Source organism: Trachemys scripta, chromosome 6, assembly GCF_013100865.1.
Source record: "Trachemys scripta elegans isolate TJP31775 chromosome 6, CAS_Tse_1.0, whole genome shotgun sequence".
Taxonomy (NCBI): Eukaryota; Metazoa; Chordata; order Testudines; family Emydidae; genus Trachemys; species Trachemys scripta.
Window position 1 is genome coordinate 23199965 of NC_048303.1, and position 15813 is coordinate 23215777.

Genomic DNA, 15813 nt, shown 5'->3' on the forward strand with positions numbered 1-15813 from the left:
TGTGCTGCAGGACACTTTTAGATTCAGGTTAAAGAAAAGACCATTAAAAGAGACCCGAGAAGTTTTACATGGATAATATTCTATATGAAAATGTTGGGAAAATTTTTTGAATGAATTTGGTGACCACCCACACTTTAAAATTGAATATTTATCATCTTACTTCACCCATACTTCAGTTCAAGTGTGATTTTTTGCAGTCAGGGATCTCAAACTCCTAGTGCTGCAGCATAAGGTTATGTACTATCTTAAAAACTAGTTTTGTAAATTCTCATGTCTCCTCCATGTCTGACAAACTGAACTGGGGAATCTTCCCCTTCTCCCTGGAGCACTGGAGGCATACTAATAGATTTCACTGCATACAGGGGCTAGATCAGTCAGAGGTCTGGAATTCAGCATAGCAAGCAACTCTCGCTGTAATAAGCAACAGAGGGTCCTGTCTTGCATCTGAAGAAGTGAGGTTCTTACCCACGAAAGCTTATGCTCCCAGTACTTCTGTTAGTCTCAAAGGTGCCACAGGACCCTCTGTTGCTTTTTACAGATTCAGACTAACACGGCTACCCCTCTGATACTCTCGCTGTAATGTGGCCTTAGGAATTTTTTTAAGCCTCAAAAAAGAAAACAAACTGTCACTTTTCCTAACAGAAAACACAAGAAAACAAAAAAATGGAGACTCTTGGGCTCCTTGTGCCCAGTGAGTTTCTCAGGCACAGCCCTTCTTGGACTGCCTCATCCTCTGGGGGTGGAGGGTATTATTGCTTGGACAAATCAAAATTACTTCTAGTTCTAACAGCTCTTGAGATAACCTTTGACATCAGCCTGAGTGGAAGTGACTTGGGGGAGGAGAGGCAAGCTGGTCATCAGAATCATGTATTATAATCGGATACTGAGCTCCCATGGGTCTGAGACCACAGACAATTCTATCACCTACTCTAATAGAGAAATCTCACCACATTCAGATGGAAACCCAAAGAGGAGTACACTACCTTTTTTTTTAAAGACACCAATGGCTGCTGTTATGACCATGATGTACAGAATCTTGAGGCACCCGGCTGTTAATCTTCATCATGGCAAAAGTTTAACAGAGGGTTGCCGTAAGATTCCATATTGGGTTCTGTGTTGTTTAATATATTCTGGAAAGGAGGGAGGGGGGATGGAGGGCTGTAGTGAGGTAGCAAAATTTACAGGTGATGCAAAGTTACTTATGTTTGTCCAGATCAGAAAAGACTATGAGGACATCCAGAAAGACCTAAAAAAGTCATGTAAATGGGCAACATAGTGGCAAATGTAATTGAATGTTGATAAATACAAAGTAATCACATTGCAAGGAAAAATTTAAACAACGCATACACCTTACAGGGTTCAAAATGAATTGTCTACTCAAGAAAGGGCCAGGGTGACATTGTAGAAACTTAAGTGAAGATCTCTACTCAGTGTGCAGCTCCAGTCAAAAAAGCTGTTAAGATGCACAAAGAATAGAATGCAAATATTCTTGTAATGCCTTTATACATCAATGGTGCAGCCTCATCTGGAGTACTGTGTATGGTACTGGTCATGCCATTTCAGAAATGATATTGCAGAATTAGAGGGGGTTCAGAGAAGAGTGAAAAGAATGATCAAAAGCATGAAAAAACTTTGGTATGAAGAGAGGGAGTGAATTGGAATTGTTCCCTTACCATGGAGATGAATAAGTGAGGACGTGAGAAAAGTATATAAAGTAATGAATCGTAATGAGAAGGTAGACTAAGAATTTTTTTCTTTTCACCTAACACAAGAACAAAGGGAACATTCAATTAAATTAAAAGGTGGGAAATTCAAAAAGGATAAAAGAAAATATTTTTTCATACAACTTGGATTTAACTGTGGAACTCATTGCGATGGGAAGTTGTTGAGGCCAAGAACTTAACAAGATTGAAAAAGTGTATTGGGTATTTATGTGGATATCAAGAAAATTATAATTCTGGATAAACAATTTTGGAAGGGATATTAAACCTATTTCATGTCTTACATCAAGCTTTACCTCTTAGAGATCAGGATGAGACCTAATGTGGGGTCAGATTATCCCACTTATGCCTACTCGCATGGTCTTTACATCTTATTCAGAAGTATCTGGTACTTTAAAACTGGTGGGACATTTTTTGTCTAAATGTTTTTTCAACAGTTTCATTTCAGAATTTTTTTATTTTGGAGAATAGTTTTGTTTTGAACATTTATAGTTTTGTTTTTCATATTTACACTTTTATTATTTTTACATATTATCATGCCAGTAGTGGTGGTGCATAATATACACTACTCCTACTGACATGACATAATGACACAGTTGAAATATTATATTTTTGTTTTATTGTACTGAGTCGTAAGGGGAGCTGCAACTTAATACTGATTAATCTAGAAAAGAAGATAAAATGTTTGTCAATACTAAGTTGTGGCTACCCTCCATGGTTTTAAAACAATAAAATTGGAAGTATATTATTTTCATATGACATCAGTCATAGGGCATATTGTTATTATTATTATTATTACTAATTTGTTATGAAATGTGAAAATAAAAATAGGAAAAGAAACAATTTCAGAATAATCATTTTCATAAAGAAATTTTGTTCTACTTTGCGATGAAAACAAATTTTGAAATGTCAATACTTCCCACAAACCAAAAATTCTGATTTCCAACCAGCTCTACTGATATTATCCCCATCAGAGACAGAATGCTGGACTAGATGGCCTGAAGAACTTTTATTACTAGTGATGATGCACATTCCAGGGAGGATCTTTCCTGGTTTTCAGATCCCAAATGAAAGCTTATGCTCCAATACATCTGTTAGTCTTAAAGGTGCCACAGGACACAAAAGGTTTGGCGCCTTTTAAAAAGGTAGTGGCTTTTTGTTTTTGTTTTTTAAATCAGCAGTTCAGGTTTATACAGTGTCATTCCTTTAAGAAGTGACAGAGCCTGGACAGTTCCCCAAGCTCTTATTTCCCTTCCAGTATTTCTCCCAACTTCCAAGCACCCCAGATTGCTTTCCTTGGCTCCAAGTAGTTTCATGGGCAATTGCTTTGCTAGCTTTCCAACACTGCCACACACATTCTCAATCATTTTTATCAGTTTCATAAGTGCACCAATCTCGCTTGGAATTAATCACTATTTAGCTGTTTGGATTTCTACCAGAGCTTGATTAGCCTGTGGAATATTTGTCCTATTGTCAGTTCTGCTGGCTACCGTTAATGTCTATGGTTTCAGCCACAGTCTCATTCTGGGGTTCTGGTTCTAGCTTCCTTCTTTTAGCTACTCACCTTCAGAACATTGAGTTTTGTGTAATGTATCACAATTAAAATTTAAAAAATCCTAAGACCCAGTTTTTTAAAGGTATTTAGGCACTGCTGTGCTCGACAGTGATGGGATTTAACGACATAAAAATAGAAGAATGGCCATACTGGACCCGACCAGTGGTTCATCTTGCCCAGTATCCTGTCTTCTGACAGTGGCCAGTGCCAAATGCTTCAGAGGGAATGAACAGAACAGGCAATCATCGAGTGATCCATCCTCTGTCATCCAGTCCCAGCTTCTGGCAATGAGAGGTTTGGGGACACCCAGAGTATGGGGTGGCATCCCTGACCATCTTGGCTAATAGCCATTGATAGACCTGTCTTCCATGAACTTACCTAATTTTTTTTACCAGTTATACTTTTGGCCTTCACAACATCCCCTGGCAATGAGTTCCACGTGTGCACTGTGCATTCTGTGAAGTAGTGCTTCTTTATGTTTGTTTTAAATCTGATGCCTATTAATTTCATCAGGTGACTCCCTGGTTCGTGTGTTATGTGAAGGGGTAAATAAGTGCACTTTCTCCACATTGGTCACGTTTTTACAGACCTGTAAAATATCCTGCCTTAGTCATCTCTTTTCTAAACTGAACAGTCCAAATGTTTTTAGTCGCTCCTCTGTTCCATACCCATAATCACTTTGTTGCCCTTCTCTGTACCTTTTCCAATTCTAATATATCTTTTTTGAGACAAGGCAACCATAACTGCACGCAGTATTCAAGGTGTGGGCATAACCTAGATTTTATATAGTGGGATTATGATATTTTCTGTCGTCTTATCTATTCCTTTCCTAATGGTTCCTAACATTCTGTTAGCTTTTTTGACTGCCGCTGCACCTTGAGCAGATGTTTTCAGAGAACTGTCCACGATGATTCCAAGATCTCCTCCTTGAGTGGTAACAGCTAATTTAGTCCCTACCCTTTTGTATGTATAATTGGGATTATGTTTTTCAATGTGCATTACTTTGCATTTATCGACATTGAATTTCATCCGCCATTTTGTTGCCCAGTCACCCAGTATTGTGAGATCCCTTTGTAACTCTTCACAGTCTGCTTTGGACTTAACTATCTTGAGTAATTTTGTATAATATACACATTTTGCCACTCACTGTTTAGCCCTTTGTCCAGGAACAGCACTGGTTTCCTAGGTGTCTAAATCCCTTTTGAAATGAGATTTAGGCCTCTAAATCAGTTAGGCATTACAGTACCTAAATACCTTTAAAAATATGGGCTTTTAACTGACTTAAACTCCTAAATCCCATTTTCAAAAGTGATGTAGGTATTCAGAGCCTCAAGTCTCATTGAAAGTCCATGAGAGTTGGGGTTCTAGATGCCTAATAAAAATGAAACTTGGGAGCCCAAGTCACACTTATGAAAAACTTACCCTACAACTTTCCCTCCCTTATTCTATTTAAAAGGGCAGGCATTCTGAGTAAGTATTTTAAGAATTTAACAGGCTTCTCTTCCTGTTTCAGGCATGGACTTTATACGTTCTTCAAAAAATATTATTAGGATAATGGCATGGCTGGGTTTTTAATGTTATAGGTTTATAATGCACACTGGCTTAATGTAACAATAGTACACAAATTTGCTTAAACTTGTAAATCATTCTGATTTCAGTTTATCTAATGAAAACTTGCTTCATTTTTAGCATCTCGGAAAAGACATAAAAAGGACAGAGATGATGATAAAGCTTGGGAGTATGAAGAGCATGATAAGAGAAGTTCTGGTGATCATAGGAGAAGCAGTCATCACGAAGGAAGAAGGACTTCTGGTAGTAGCCGTTATCGCAATCGTACTCCAGAAGACTCGGACATGGATGATTATTCTCCTCCTCCTCCCCTCAGTGATGGTAATTCATAAGTATTAAAGTACATCTTACTCTATATAATTAATATGACCCTTCCATGCATTCTTAATATAAGCATATTAAATGTGGATAGGCTAGTCTAAAGAATGTTGTTCATGGCTTTTAATATTCATGTATCCAACTTCAACAGAATATTTTACGAAACTGAACAAAGGCATTTGTTTCAGATATCTTCATTTTAAACTCTGAATTTGTTTACTAGTGGCTAGGAAAATGAAGAAAAAAGAAAAACAAAAGAAAAGGAAGGCTTATGAACCTAAACTAACACCTGAAGGTAACTTTTCGGAAGGTTGAATTTGTTGTTTTCTTTGGGTTATGTTGTCTGTTGTATATAACTCAACTATATATACTTTTCTTTTTCACCAGAAATGATGGATTCTTCAACTTTTAAGAGGTTTAGTGCTTCAGTAGAAAATATTTTGGAAAATCTGGAAGACATGGATTTTACTACATTTGGTAATATGTCAGAAATTTCTCCACTGCTGTTTCTGTTGTACAAAACTACATGAAGCCTTTACAAAATTTGCATCTAAGTATTTTATTTCAGAGCCTCTTCTTTGTAACTTGGCTGCCTCCGGTGTACACTCTGGGAAATGTCTCCTTTCTCCTTTTTGGCTGCCACCACAGATAAGCGCCTCCTCTACCCTCTAATTGCTCTTCTTCCTCCAACCTTGGTTCCTTGCAGGACTTAGAAGAGAGACAAACCACAACAGATGCAAACCTTAAGCTACTGGGGTGGGGAGAATATCTATCCCAAATGTGATTATCTTCTGCATTACACCTCCCTTAATGGGTCATCAGAAGTGGGGATTGAAGATGTTTTGAGAGAGAATGCTCCTAAGGTATTTAGTAGCGTAACTCCCATTGAAAGCTAATGGAACTTGTGCTCCTAAATCCCTGAGGTGCTTTCAAAAATCTCTCCCTACCCCACCTAAAGCACTAGAAGCTGTATTGTAGCAAACAGTTGGGGATTGGCATATGGATAACCTAATAGATCTTTTCTAGCTCTTACCTCTGTAAAAATAAACAAACAAATAATCACTTGTACAACCTATGTATACAATCAGTAGCTTTTCAAACTACTGAGTGAAATTTAACTAAAAAGCTGGTTGGGAATTTTCCAATGACACTTACTTTGTCAGAAAATGTTGATTTGTTGAAACCAAAACTGTTAGTGGGAAAGGGTTGGTTTTGAAAAATCTCCCAGCTGGAAACAATGTTTGAAAAGCTTCAAACACTGAAATATCACATTTCAATATTTTGGAAACAATTTTTTGGTTTGAAATGACATTTCATTTTGAAATTTTAATTAATTTATACCAAAAGTGGTTAAAATATAAGTATTAACATTGAAACAAAACGTTTTGATTGACCTAATCGGATTTTTTTTTGGCGGAGGCAGAGGATGGGTTATCGGGTCACAATTCGGAATGGAAAAATGGTTTTGAAATCTTAAATTCATATGGGTTGGGAAAATTGTTATTGATATTTTATAAAACATTCAGCGATGTTATATACATTTTTAATCCATTGATAGTGCAAAAATGTTTAATTGTAGAATGACACCCATTTTTCTTTTTGATTTTTTGAGGCAAAGGGATTCTCTAATTGGTTAAATGAACTGCTTGTTTAGCTGGACATATTAAAATACTTTGGCCAAGGATTTTCAGAAATGGGTGCTTGAATTTAGGCTTCTAAATCCATATTTGTGCATCAGAATAAGCAGCCTAATTGGAATGGATGTAAACTTTTTTTTTTTTTTTATTAAAGGTGATGATGATGAGATTCCACAGGAGTTGCTTTTGGGAAAACATCAACTTAGTGAGTTGGGTAGTGAATCTGCAAAAATTAAGGCAATGGGCATTATGGACAAGGTATGTCATGATCTTAAAAATGCAAATGTACATAACATTTCAGCGTTAAATGTATAAAATACATTTCCCCTCTGTAATCGTGTTCTTACTTCTTCCTGTTATGTGCTTACCTCAGTTTCCCTCCTTTCAGTGAGTGGACCTCAGTGCTTCGTTTCACTGAGATGATGTAGCTAGAGGGTGATGTCACAAAGTCCACCCTTTCCAGAGTACAACAGCAGTCTTTTTCCCAGGCATCTCACTGGATTTCCTTCCCCCCAGGCCCAGTAGCCTTACGTCCCTGTTAATGCAGGGTTCCCTTCCCTAGGCTAAACAATATCTGTGCCCTCAACAGGCTATGTCTTTCTTTTTATACCCTCCTGGGCTTCAATTTTGGGGTTTATCCTGTTGAAGCAGGTTATTGGTATCATCTCTCTAAGATTAATACTCTCTTCATAGTATAGGTCTCCAACCCTGCGATTCTATACTATAGGCTCTTTGTTCTCAACCTCACTACTATCCTCACTCTGGGTTTCCAGGGCCACTTCTTATGAAGACTTTTGGATTCCTTAGTATACGAACCTCTTCCTTAGTTTTCGATAGCCCCAGCTCTAGACCTCCTTTCTGGCCTTATCCACAAGTATTCTCACTCCTCTTCCTGGGCTGGGTGCATCTCCTTCCCAGATATTAGCCCTTGCTCCCTACAAGTCTCTTTAGACTCAGTTTCTACTGACTGGAGTTCTTGCCAGTTTCTACATCATACTGAGCACAAACAGCTCTTTTACAAAGTGGTTGTATATCACCTGATGAGTCATGATCTCTCAGTCACTTGAGGTCTACATCTCCCAGAAACCAGTGGCCTTAAAGGACTGAGTTCCAGTAAGACCTGGACTAGTGGCTCCCATTATTAAAGGGGCCAGCAAGCTCCACTAATTTCTTGGTCTTAATTTTGTAGAACATGAGTAGGTCATGTAGAACTATTTTATTTTCAGCACAGTCCCCCTGTGAGAATAAAATATATATGCAGCAGTTCCAAAACGGTGTTGAAATTGTTTTGTGCTTGTCCATAAACTTTAGAATAAATTAAAAACAAAACTTTCTCTAGCCAACTAAGGTTCATCATTAGTGGTTTGTTTTGGCAAATTCTGATTCCTGGCACTGGGGAAGATAGCAGTGGCAGATATACATAATTAAACATATTCCCATACATTTTTCTAGTTTGAAGTGTAATCTGGGTGAACATTTTTTATGGAAAGTGTTCTAATTAATGATAAAGAATTTAACCTACATCTCTAAAATTACATTTTGATGAGAAAAATTCAGTGAATTCATCTTATAAAATTGATTGCAACATGAAAACTGACTTCATACTGTGATTTATTTATGTGATTTTTATATTGTAAAATTCAAGTGACAAACCACTAGAAACTACTACTAATCCCCTTGTGTTGTAAAAAACAAAACAAAACAAACAGAAGACTAATGGAATGTTGTTGTTTGTTTTTAATTTCTACACAGACATCACCATTATTACTATAACTTCATATTTAGTTTTATTATATGATCAGAATGCTCAGGCATGATCATGGCCTGACTGTGCTAGAGATTGTACAAACACAAATTAAGATCCTACCCCAAGTATTTACAATCTAATGTTTACAGCAGAATTACACAGTATGACCTGTTTTCCATGCACACATTTGTTTTTAACCACTTAGAAATAATTTGTTTATACTCTTTCTGCTATTTTGATACATGTATTTTTATTTTAGCTTTCAACAGATAAAACAGTGAAAGTCCTGAACATCTTGGAGAAGAATATTCAAGATGGCTCGAAGCTTTCTACATTACTAAACCATGTGAGTTTCAGAGCATAGTTGTTGGCATCGCTATATTTGATTAAAATATGCACTTTCATTTTAATCTCAGTGGTAATATTTCCAAAATAATTTTGTTTTCAACTGTAAAGGATTTCTAATTTAGCTCACATTATAATATGGTGTGAAATTTTAGTGTTTGCAAATTACTATAATTCCTTGAGCAACACAACAGGTATTAGTCAATACTTGCCTAATTATATTGTTTCTACAGTGTTCTCCTTGTTGTAAAATACTAACCATTTAAAAATAGAGCAGATTGGTTGTGTTCTGTTTTGAAAAATATAATTTAACACATTAGCGTCATTCTCTGATTTTCATTGGCAATTGGCAAACTTGCAGCCAGCATAACTTTCTTTAGTACCTGCCCATTAAACTTCACATATACCATAGAAAAAAACTGAGCTTTTCTGTGAAGCAGATTCTCACCATTCAGAATTGAGAGGAAGCATTTTAATTTGACCTTGATGGATCTACTCGCATGCTTAAAGTTAAGCACCTGCATAATTACATTAAGGATTGAGTGAAGGTTATAACCAACGCCCCAAACATTATTCATGATTTCAGGGCATTTTTCAAAGTTCTTCGTAGGATCTTTTAGAATATCTATCTCTAGATTGATGTTCTAATGCATATTGGAAAACATAATCCCAACTATACATATAAAATGATGGAGTCTAAATTAGCTGTTAGCACTCAAGAAAGAAATCTTGGAGTGATTGTGGATAGGTCTCTGAAAACATCCGTTCAATGTGCAGCGGCAGTCAAAAAAGTGAACAGGATGTTGGGAATCATTAAGAAAGGAATCGATAATAAGACAGAAAATGTCATATTGCCTCTATATAAATTCATGGTACATCCACATCTTGAATACTGCATGCCGATGTGGTCACCTCATCTCAAAAAAGATGTATTGGAATTGGAAAAGGTTCAGAAAGGGGCAACAAGAATGATCGAGGGTATGGAACAGCTGCTATATGAGGAGAGATTAATAAGACTGGGATTTTTCAGATTGGAAAAGAGATGACCAAGAGAGGATATGAGAGAGATCTATAAAATGACTGGTGCGGAGAAAGTAAATAAGGATATGTTATTTCTCCTTCTCATAACACAAGAACTAGTGGCCACCAAATGAAATTAAGAGGCAGCAGATTTAAAACAAACAAAAGGAAGTATTTTTTCACACAATGCACAGTCAACCTGTGGAACTCCTTGCCAGAGGATGTTGTGAAGGCCAAGACTATAACGGGTTAAAAAAAAGAACTAGATCAGTTCATGGAGGATAGATCCATGAATGGCTTTAAGCCAGGATGGACGGGGATGGTGTCCCTAGCCTCTGTTTGCCAGAAGCTGGGAATGGGTAACAGGATCACTTGATGATTACCTGTTCTGTTCATTCCCTCGGAAGCATCTGGCATTGGCCACTGTCAGAAGACAGGATACTGGGCTAGATGGACCTTTTGTCTGACCCAGTATGGCCATTCTTATTTTCTAAAGGCGGTTTAGTTCATAAATGTCTTGTAATTATTTATTTTTCCTTTTTTCAATAGATTTAATTTTTGTGACAAGGTAGCAAAATGTCATAGTTTTTGTATATATAAACTAAAATATTAATACTTCAGCTATTAACTGTTTCTATCACATAACACATATATATAACAATGTACCAAAAAGGTAGCCTCGGTTCTTTTGGAAAATTAATAGAAGTGTACCAATGTGCAGGCATCTTTTTAAAATAAATTGGCTTTTCTGTGATTACCCCTTCTCAGAATTTGTTAACATTTGTTATGGGCAGGAGAATTACACCTGTCTGAAGCAGATAGTCACTCTTCTATAGCTATACCAGCAAACTCGCCTAATGGAGATGCAGCTTATATCAGCAAAAGAGTTATTCCGCTGGTGTAGCTTATATCAATTCCCTGAATGAAATAACCTGGGACTTTTCCGGAGTATGTTGGTTAAGAGTGTTTTTTGCTCCACACGCTCCTATTCAACATGGCTATCTTGGCAAAACTTTTAAGTATAGCTAGACCAGGCCTGAGGAAAATGGTAATAGACCAAAGTTAATATATGTGCCTTTGGATTGGAGGCATTTGCACTTGAAAAAAAAATGAACATATTAAATGTATCAGAATATTTAAGTTTTCTTTTAGATAGGTGGTGATTTCTTCATGTTTCAGTACACAGTTCCAAAATGTCTTTAAAAGTGACCTGCAAAGTGGAGGAGAAAATAGGCTGCTTGTTCCCTTTTCTACTTTTTCTTACTGTGTATGAAGAAAGGACTGAATTTTTGTTGTTGTTGTTTTTTTAAAGTTTGTTTTCTGCGTGGCTTGTTCCAATAAACTCAGGCCCAATCTTACCTTCATGATGACTGAAGAGTTAGTGATATGGTAACATCATGAGAGCCCAGAGATTGAAAGATGAGCAATTGAGAGGGCAAGGGATTTTTAGTTGAAAAATTTGAGTTTTTATACTTTTATTAATGCAAATTAACTTGAATGACTAATCAACACTTTGGACAAAGGAAGCCTTTGTCAAAGACTCATAGACTTTAAGGTCAGAAGGGACCATTATGATCATCTGGTCTGACCCCCTGCATGCTGCAGGCCACAAAACCGTCCCTACCCTTCCCTTGACTCTGCTGATGAAGTCCCCAAATCCTGTGTTTTAATGACTTCAATTGGCAGAGAACCCTCCTGCTAGCGATCCCTGCCCCATGCTGCGGAAGAAGGCGAAAAACCTCCAGGGCCTCAGCCAATCTACCCTGGAGGAAAATTCCTTCCCGACCCCAAATATGGCGATCAGTAAGACCCCGAGCATGTAGGCAAGAGTCTCCAGCCTGACCCTTGTTAGCCATTATACTATTTACCTACCATTGCTCGGTATTCCTCAGCTAATATGTTTTACCATTAAACCATTCCCTCCATAAACTTATCTAACTTAATCTTAAAACCAGACAGGTCCCTCGCCCCCACCGTTTCCCTCGGAAGGCCGTTCCAATATTTCACCCCTCTGACGGTCAGAAACCTTCGTCTAATTTCAAGCCTAAACTTCCCCACGGCCAGTTTATATCCATTCGTTCTCGTGTCCACATTAGTACTAAGCTGGAATAATTCCTCTCCTTCCCTTGTATTTATCCCTCTGATATATTTAAAGAGAGCAATCATATCCCCCCTCAGCCTTTGTTTTGTCAGACTAAACAACCCGAGCTCCTCCAGTCTCCTTTCATACGACAGGTTTTCCATTCCTCTGATCATCCTAGTGGCCCTTCTCTGCACCCGCTCTAATTTGAGTTCATCTTTTTTAAACATGAGAGACCAGAACTGCACACACTACTCCAAATGAGGTCTCACCAGCGCCTTATACAAAGGAAGCAGCACCTCTTTATCCCTACTAGATATACCTCGCCTAATGCATCCCAAGCCCGCATTGGCTTTTTTCACCGCCACGTCACATTGTCGACTCATAGTCATCCTCCGGTCTACAAGAACCCCTAGGTCCTTCTCCTCTTCCGTTACTTCTAACCAATGCGTCCCCAGCTTGTAACTAAAATTGTTGTTAGTCATCCCTAAATGCATCACCTTACACTTTTCACTATTAAATTTCATCCTATTTCTGATACTCCAATTCACAAGCTCATTCAAGTCTCCCTGCAGAATATCCCTATCCTCCTCCGAATTGGCAACGCCTCCCACCTTCATATCATCCGCAAACTTTATCAGTCCACTCAGTCAGCAGTTAAGATTCCTGATATCTCTGAGGGGTTCATTAGAAAAACCAGAGAAGAGTAGATTTGACGTTCCTGATACTTAAGTTGAATTAAAAAGGAAGCAGGGAAGAAATTTTAAATAAATTTAAAAAATCACCTTTCAGGTCTTTCTTTATACACTATAAAGCAGAAAAGGATTATAAAGAAGGAAAGCCCAATTTTTCTAACAAATCTTTGCAGGTCTCCTTTACATTTTCAAATATACCCCTCAGGTATACTCAAAATACTGAATCTGCAACTCCATTATGAAATATACTCAACACTAAAATGTTACAAAGATTTATCTCAAAATATAAGATTTTGGAAACAACTTAGCAATGCTGTGCTGCACTACCCTATATGTGGCCCAGAGTTTATTTCCCTAGTCAGTCTCTCACTAAGACCATATCTATGCTAGAGAATGTTAGGAAAAAATTCCCACTGGTTTTACTATTGATAATATTAGTTGTATTTTAGTAATGGTTAGTGAGCCCCATAGAGATTATGCCTTTGTTATGCTAGATGCTGTAAATACTCAGAAGAGAGTGCTCCTGCCCTTAACTGAATCTAAATAGACAAGTCAGAAGAGAAAATGCCTAGGGCTTTGGGTAGGTTCAAAAGCTGGGAGAAAGGAAATACTGTTCTTCTTGGAGTGTTTTCTCATGTCAATTCCATTCTAGGTGTGTGCGTGCCCACGTGTGCAGTCGTTGAAGATTTTTGCATGGGACAGGCAGGGGCAGCACCTTGAGTGCCATGCTCATGTGCTGGTATACCAGGCGCTGCTGACCCTATGCCCTCTCAGTTCTTTCTTACCACCTGTGGTGGTTAGACAGAGCACCTTTCCTTGCATTGCAAGGGCTAGCGCAGGGGTCGGCAACCTTTCAGAAGTGGTGTGCCGAGTCTTCATTTATTCATTCTAATTTACGGTTTCGCGTGCCAGTAATACATTTTAATGTTTTTAGAAGGTCTCTTTCTATAAGTCTATAATATATATATATATATATATATATATAACTACACTATTGTTGTATGTAAAATAAATAAGGTTTTTAAAATGTTTAAGTAGCTTCATTTAAAATTAAATTAAAATGCAGAGCCCCCGTACTGGTGGTCAGGACCTGGGCAGTGTGAGTGCCACTGAAAATCAGCTTGCGTGCCGCCTTTGGCACACGTGCCATAGGTTGCCTACCCCTGGGCTAGCGGTTTTTCGTCTACTGACTTCGAGCCTTAGGGCCTTGTAAGTAGTTTGTTTATAGTAGTTGGTGTTAAGTAGTTACTAAGTATAGTTAGACGACTTCGCCCAGGTGGGGCATGCCCAGGTCTCCCGGGTTTAAGCCCTGCACAGACTGAAACAGGTCTATGCCTGTAAGTGACCCCCATAGCAACTGTCTCAAGTACTTGGGGGAATCACACATTAGAGATAAGTGCCGAATTTGTAAAAACTTTCAGCCCCGCTGGATATTCAGTTACAGGCTCTCCTCATGGAGTTGCCCTGCGTCCAGCCTCTGTGCAGCCCTGCCAGGACTCACCAAGTACCTCAGCCTCGGTGCGCAGTGCGCACCGGGCTCCACCCAGCAGCATTCCCCATCGCCGGTTCCCAAAAAGAAGACCAAAAACCATGGCTCCCTGGCACCAGGCAAAAAGAGCCATGGGTCTTTGGGCAAGGGACCCACTTCAGGCCGCTCAGCCACTCCAGAGCCATGCACCCATACCTCCCCAGTCGGTTCCTTACTCCTGTGAAAGGTCCACCACTGACTCCTGGGAGCAGTATGGGACATAAACCCCTGATGGCACCAACACCTACACAAGCTCCCCCAGCGCCAAGAGAGCACAAGCCTCTGCCCGCACTACTGAAGCAGCTCGTTTTGAGGGTGCAGTCGAGAGTGACTCCCCAGTCACCTCCCAGGATCCACCATGCTCTTTCCTCAACCGTCTTCATCCCTTCTGTTCGGCCTGGTTCCAAGTCACCTTAGACTGTTGGGAGTTGGACATAGTGTCTCAAGGTTACACCCTGCAGTTTTCAGCCGCCCCGTCCCTCCCACCCATCGATCTTCAGGGACCCTTCTCACGGGCAACTCCTGGTTTAAGAGGTCGAAAACCTCCTGTGCTTGGGGATGGTGGAGGAGGTCTGTCAGGAGATGACAGGGAAAGGTTTCTACTTCTGTTATTTCCTAATCCTGAAAGCAAAGGGGGGCTTCAGAGCCATTTTGGACCGGGGACACCCGAACAAGCCTCTCAAAATGTTGAAGTTTTGCATGGTCTCCCTGGCCTCCATCATCCCCTCCCTGGATCCAAGAGACTGGTACGCTGCCCTCGACTTGAAGGACACCTATTTCCATATTTCCATATTCCAGGGTCACAGACATTTCCTCTGTTTTATAGTGGGTGAGCACCATTTCCAATTTACAACGCTCCTCTTTGGCCTCTCGTTGGCTCCAGGGGTCTTCTTGAGATGTATGGCACTAGTGGCTGCTTACCTCAGACATCAAGGGGTCCAGATCTTCCCATATCTTGATGATTGCTCATGAAGGGCAGGTCTCGGGAACGAGTGCAGAGAAGCCTCGATCGGGTGTGTTCCACCTGCCATGACCTGAGCCTGTTAATAAACGAGAAAAAATCCACTTTAAGGCTAGTCCAACGCATAGCGTTCATAGGGACGGTTCTTGACTGCATGCAAGTCAGAGCCTTCCTTTTGGAGGTGTGTTTTCAGGCCATGTCGGACCTGATCTCCCATGTGAAGAACCAGCCGCTCACCATGGCTTACACCTGCCTGCAGTTGCTGAGCCACATGACCACTTGTACTTACGTGATCAGTCATGCCCGGCTCTGCCCCCAACCTCTGCAAGCATGGCTGGCGTTACTTTACATCCCCAACAGACACTATCTAGACTGGATAGTCAGGGCACTGGATCACATCCTGTCATCCCTGGAGTGATGGTTGAACCTGAGTCGGTGTTGGAAGGTGTTCCTTTCGCAGCCCCGTCTTTGTTACTGACCCTCATATCAGATGCTTCGAACCTGGGCTGGGGAGCCCACCTGAGTGAGCTCAGCACTTAAGTCCACTGGCTGCAGGACGATCTGGCCCTTTACATCAGTGTCAGCAGTTTGCCTGGCCTGCCAGGCGTTCTTGTCCCACCTGAGGGGCAAGGTGGTG

At 39.7% G+C, this 15813-nt stretch overlaps 1 protein-coding gene across 5 annotated transcripts in view; it reads left to right on the forward strand.

Moving 5' to 3' along the window:
- NIPBL (NIPBL cohesin loading factor) overlaps positions 1–15813 on the forward strand; it is a 287142-nt gene that overhangs the window by 191668 nt on the left and 79661 nt on the right. For all 5 annotated transcript variants that reach the window (XM_034774774.1, XM_034774771.1, XM_034774775.1 and 2 more), the window contains 5 exons: positions 4966–5166; positions 5387–5458; positions 5551–5640; positions 6955–7058; positions 8807–8893. In XM_034774774.1, the coding sequence (XP_034630665.1) occupies positions 4966–5166; positions 5387–5458; positions 5551–5640; positions 6955–7058; positions 8807–8893 (554 nt within the window). The remainder of the gene's footprint in view (positions 1–4965; positions 5167–5386; positions 5459–5550; positions 5641–6954; positions 7059–8806; positions 8894–15813) is intronic.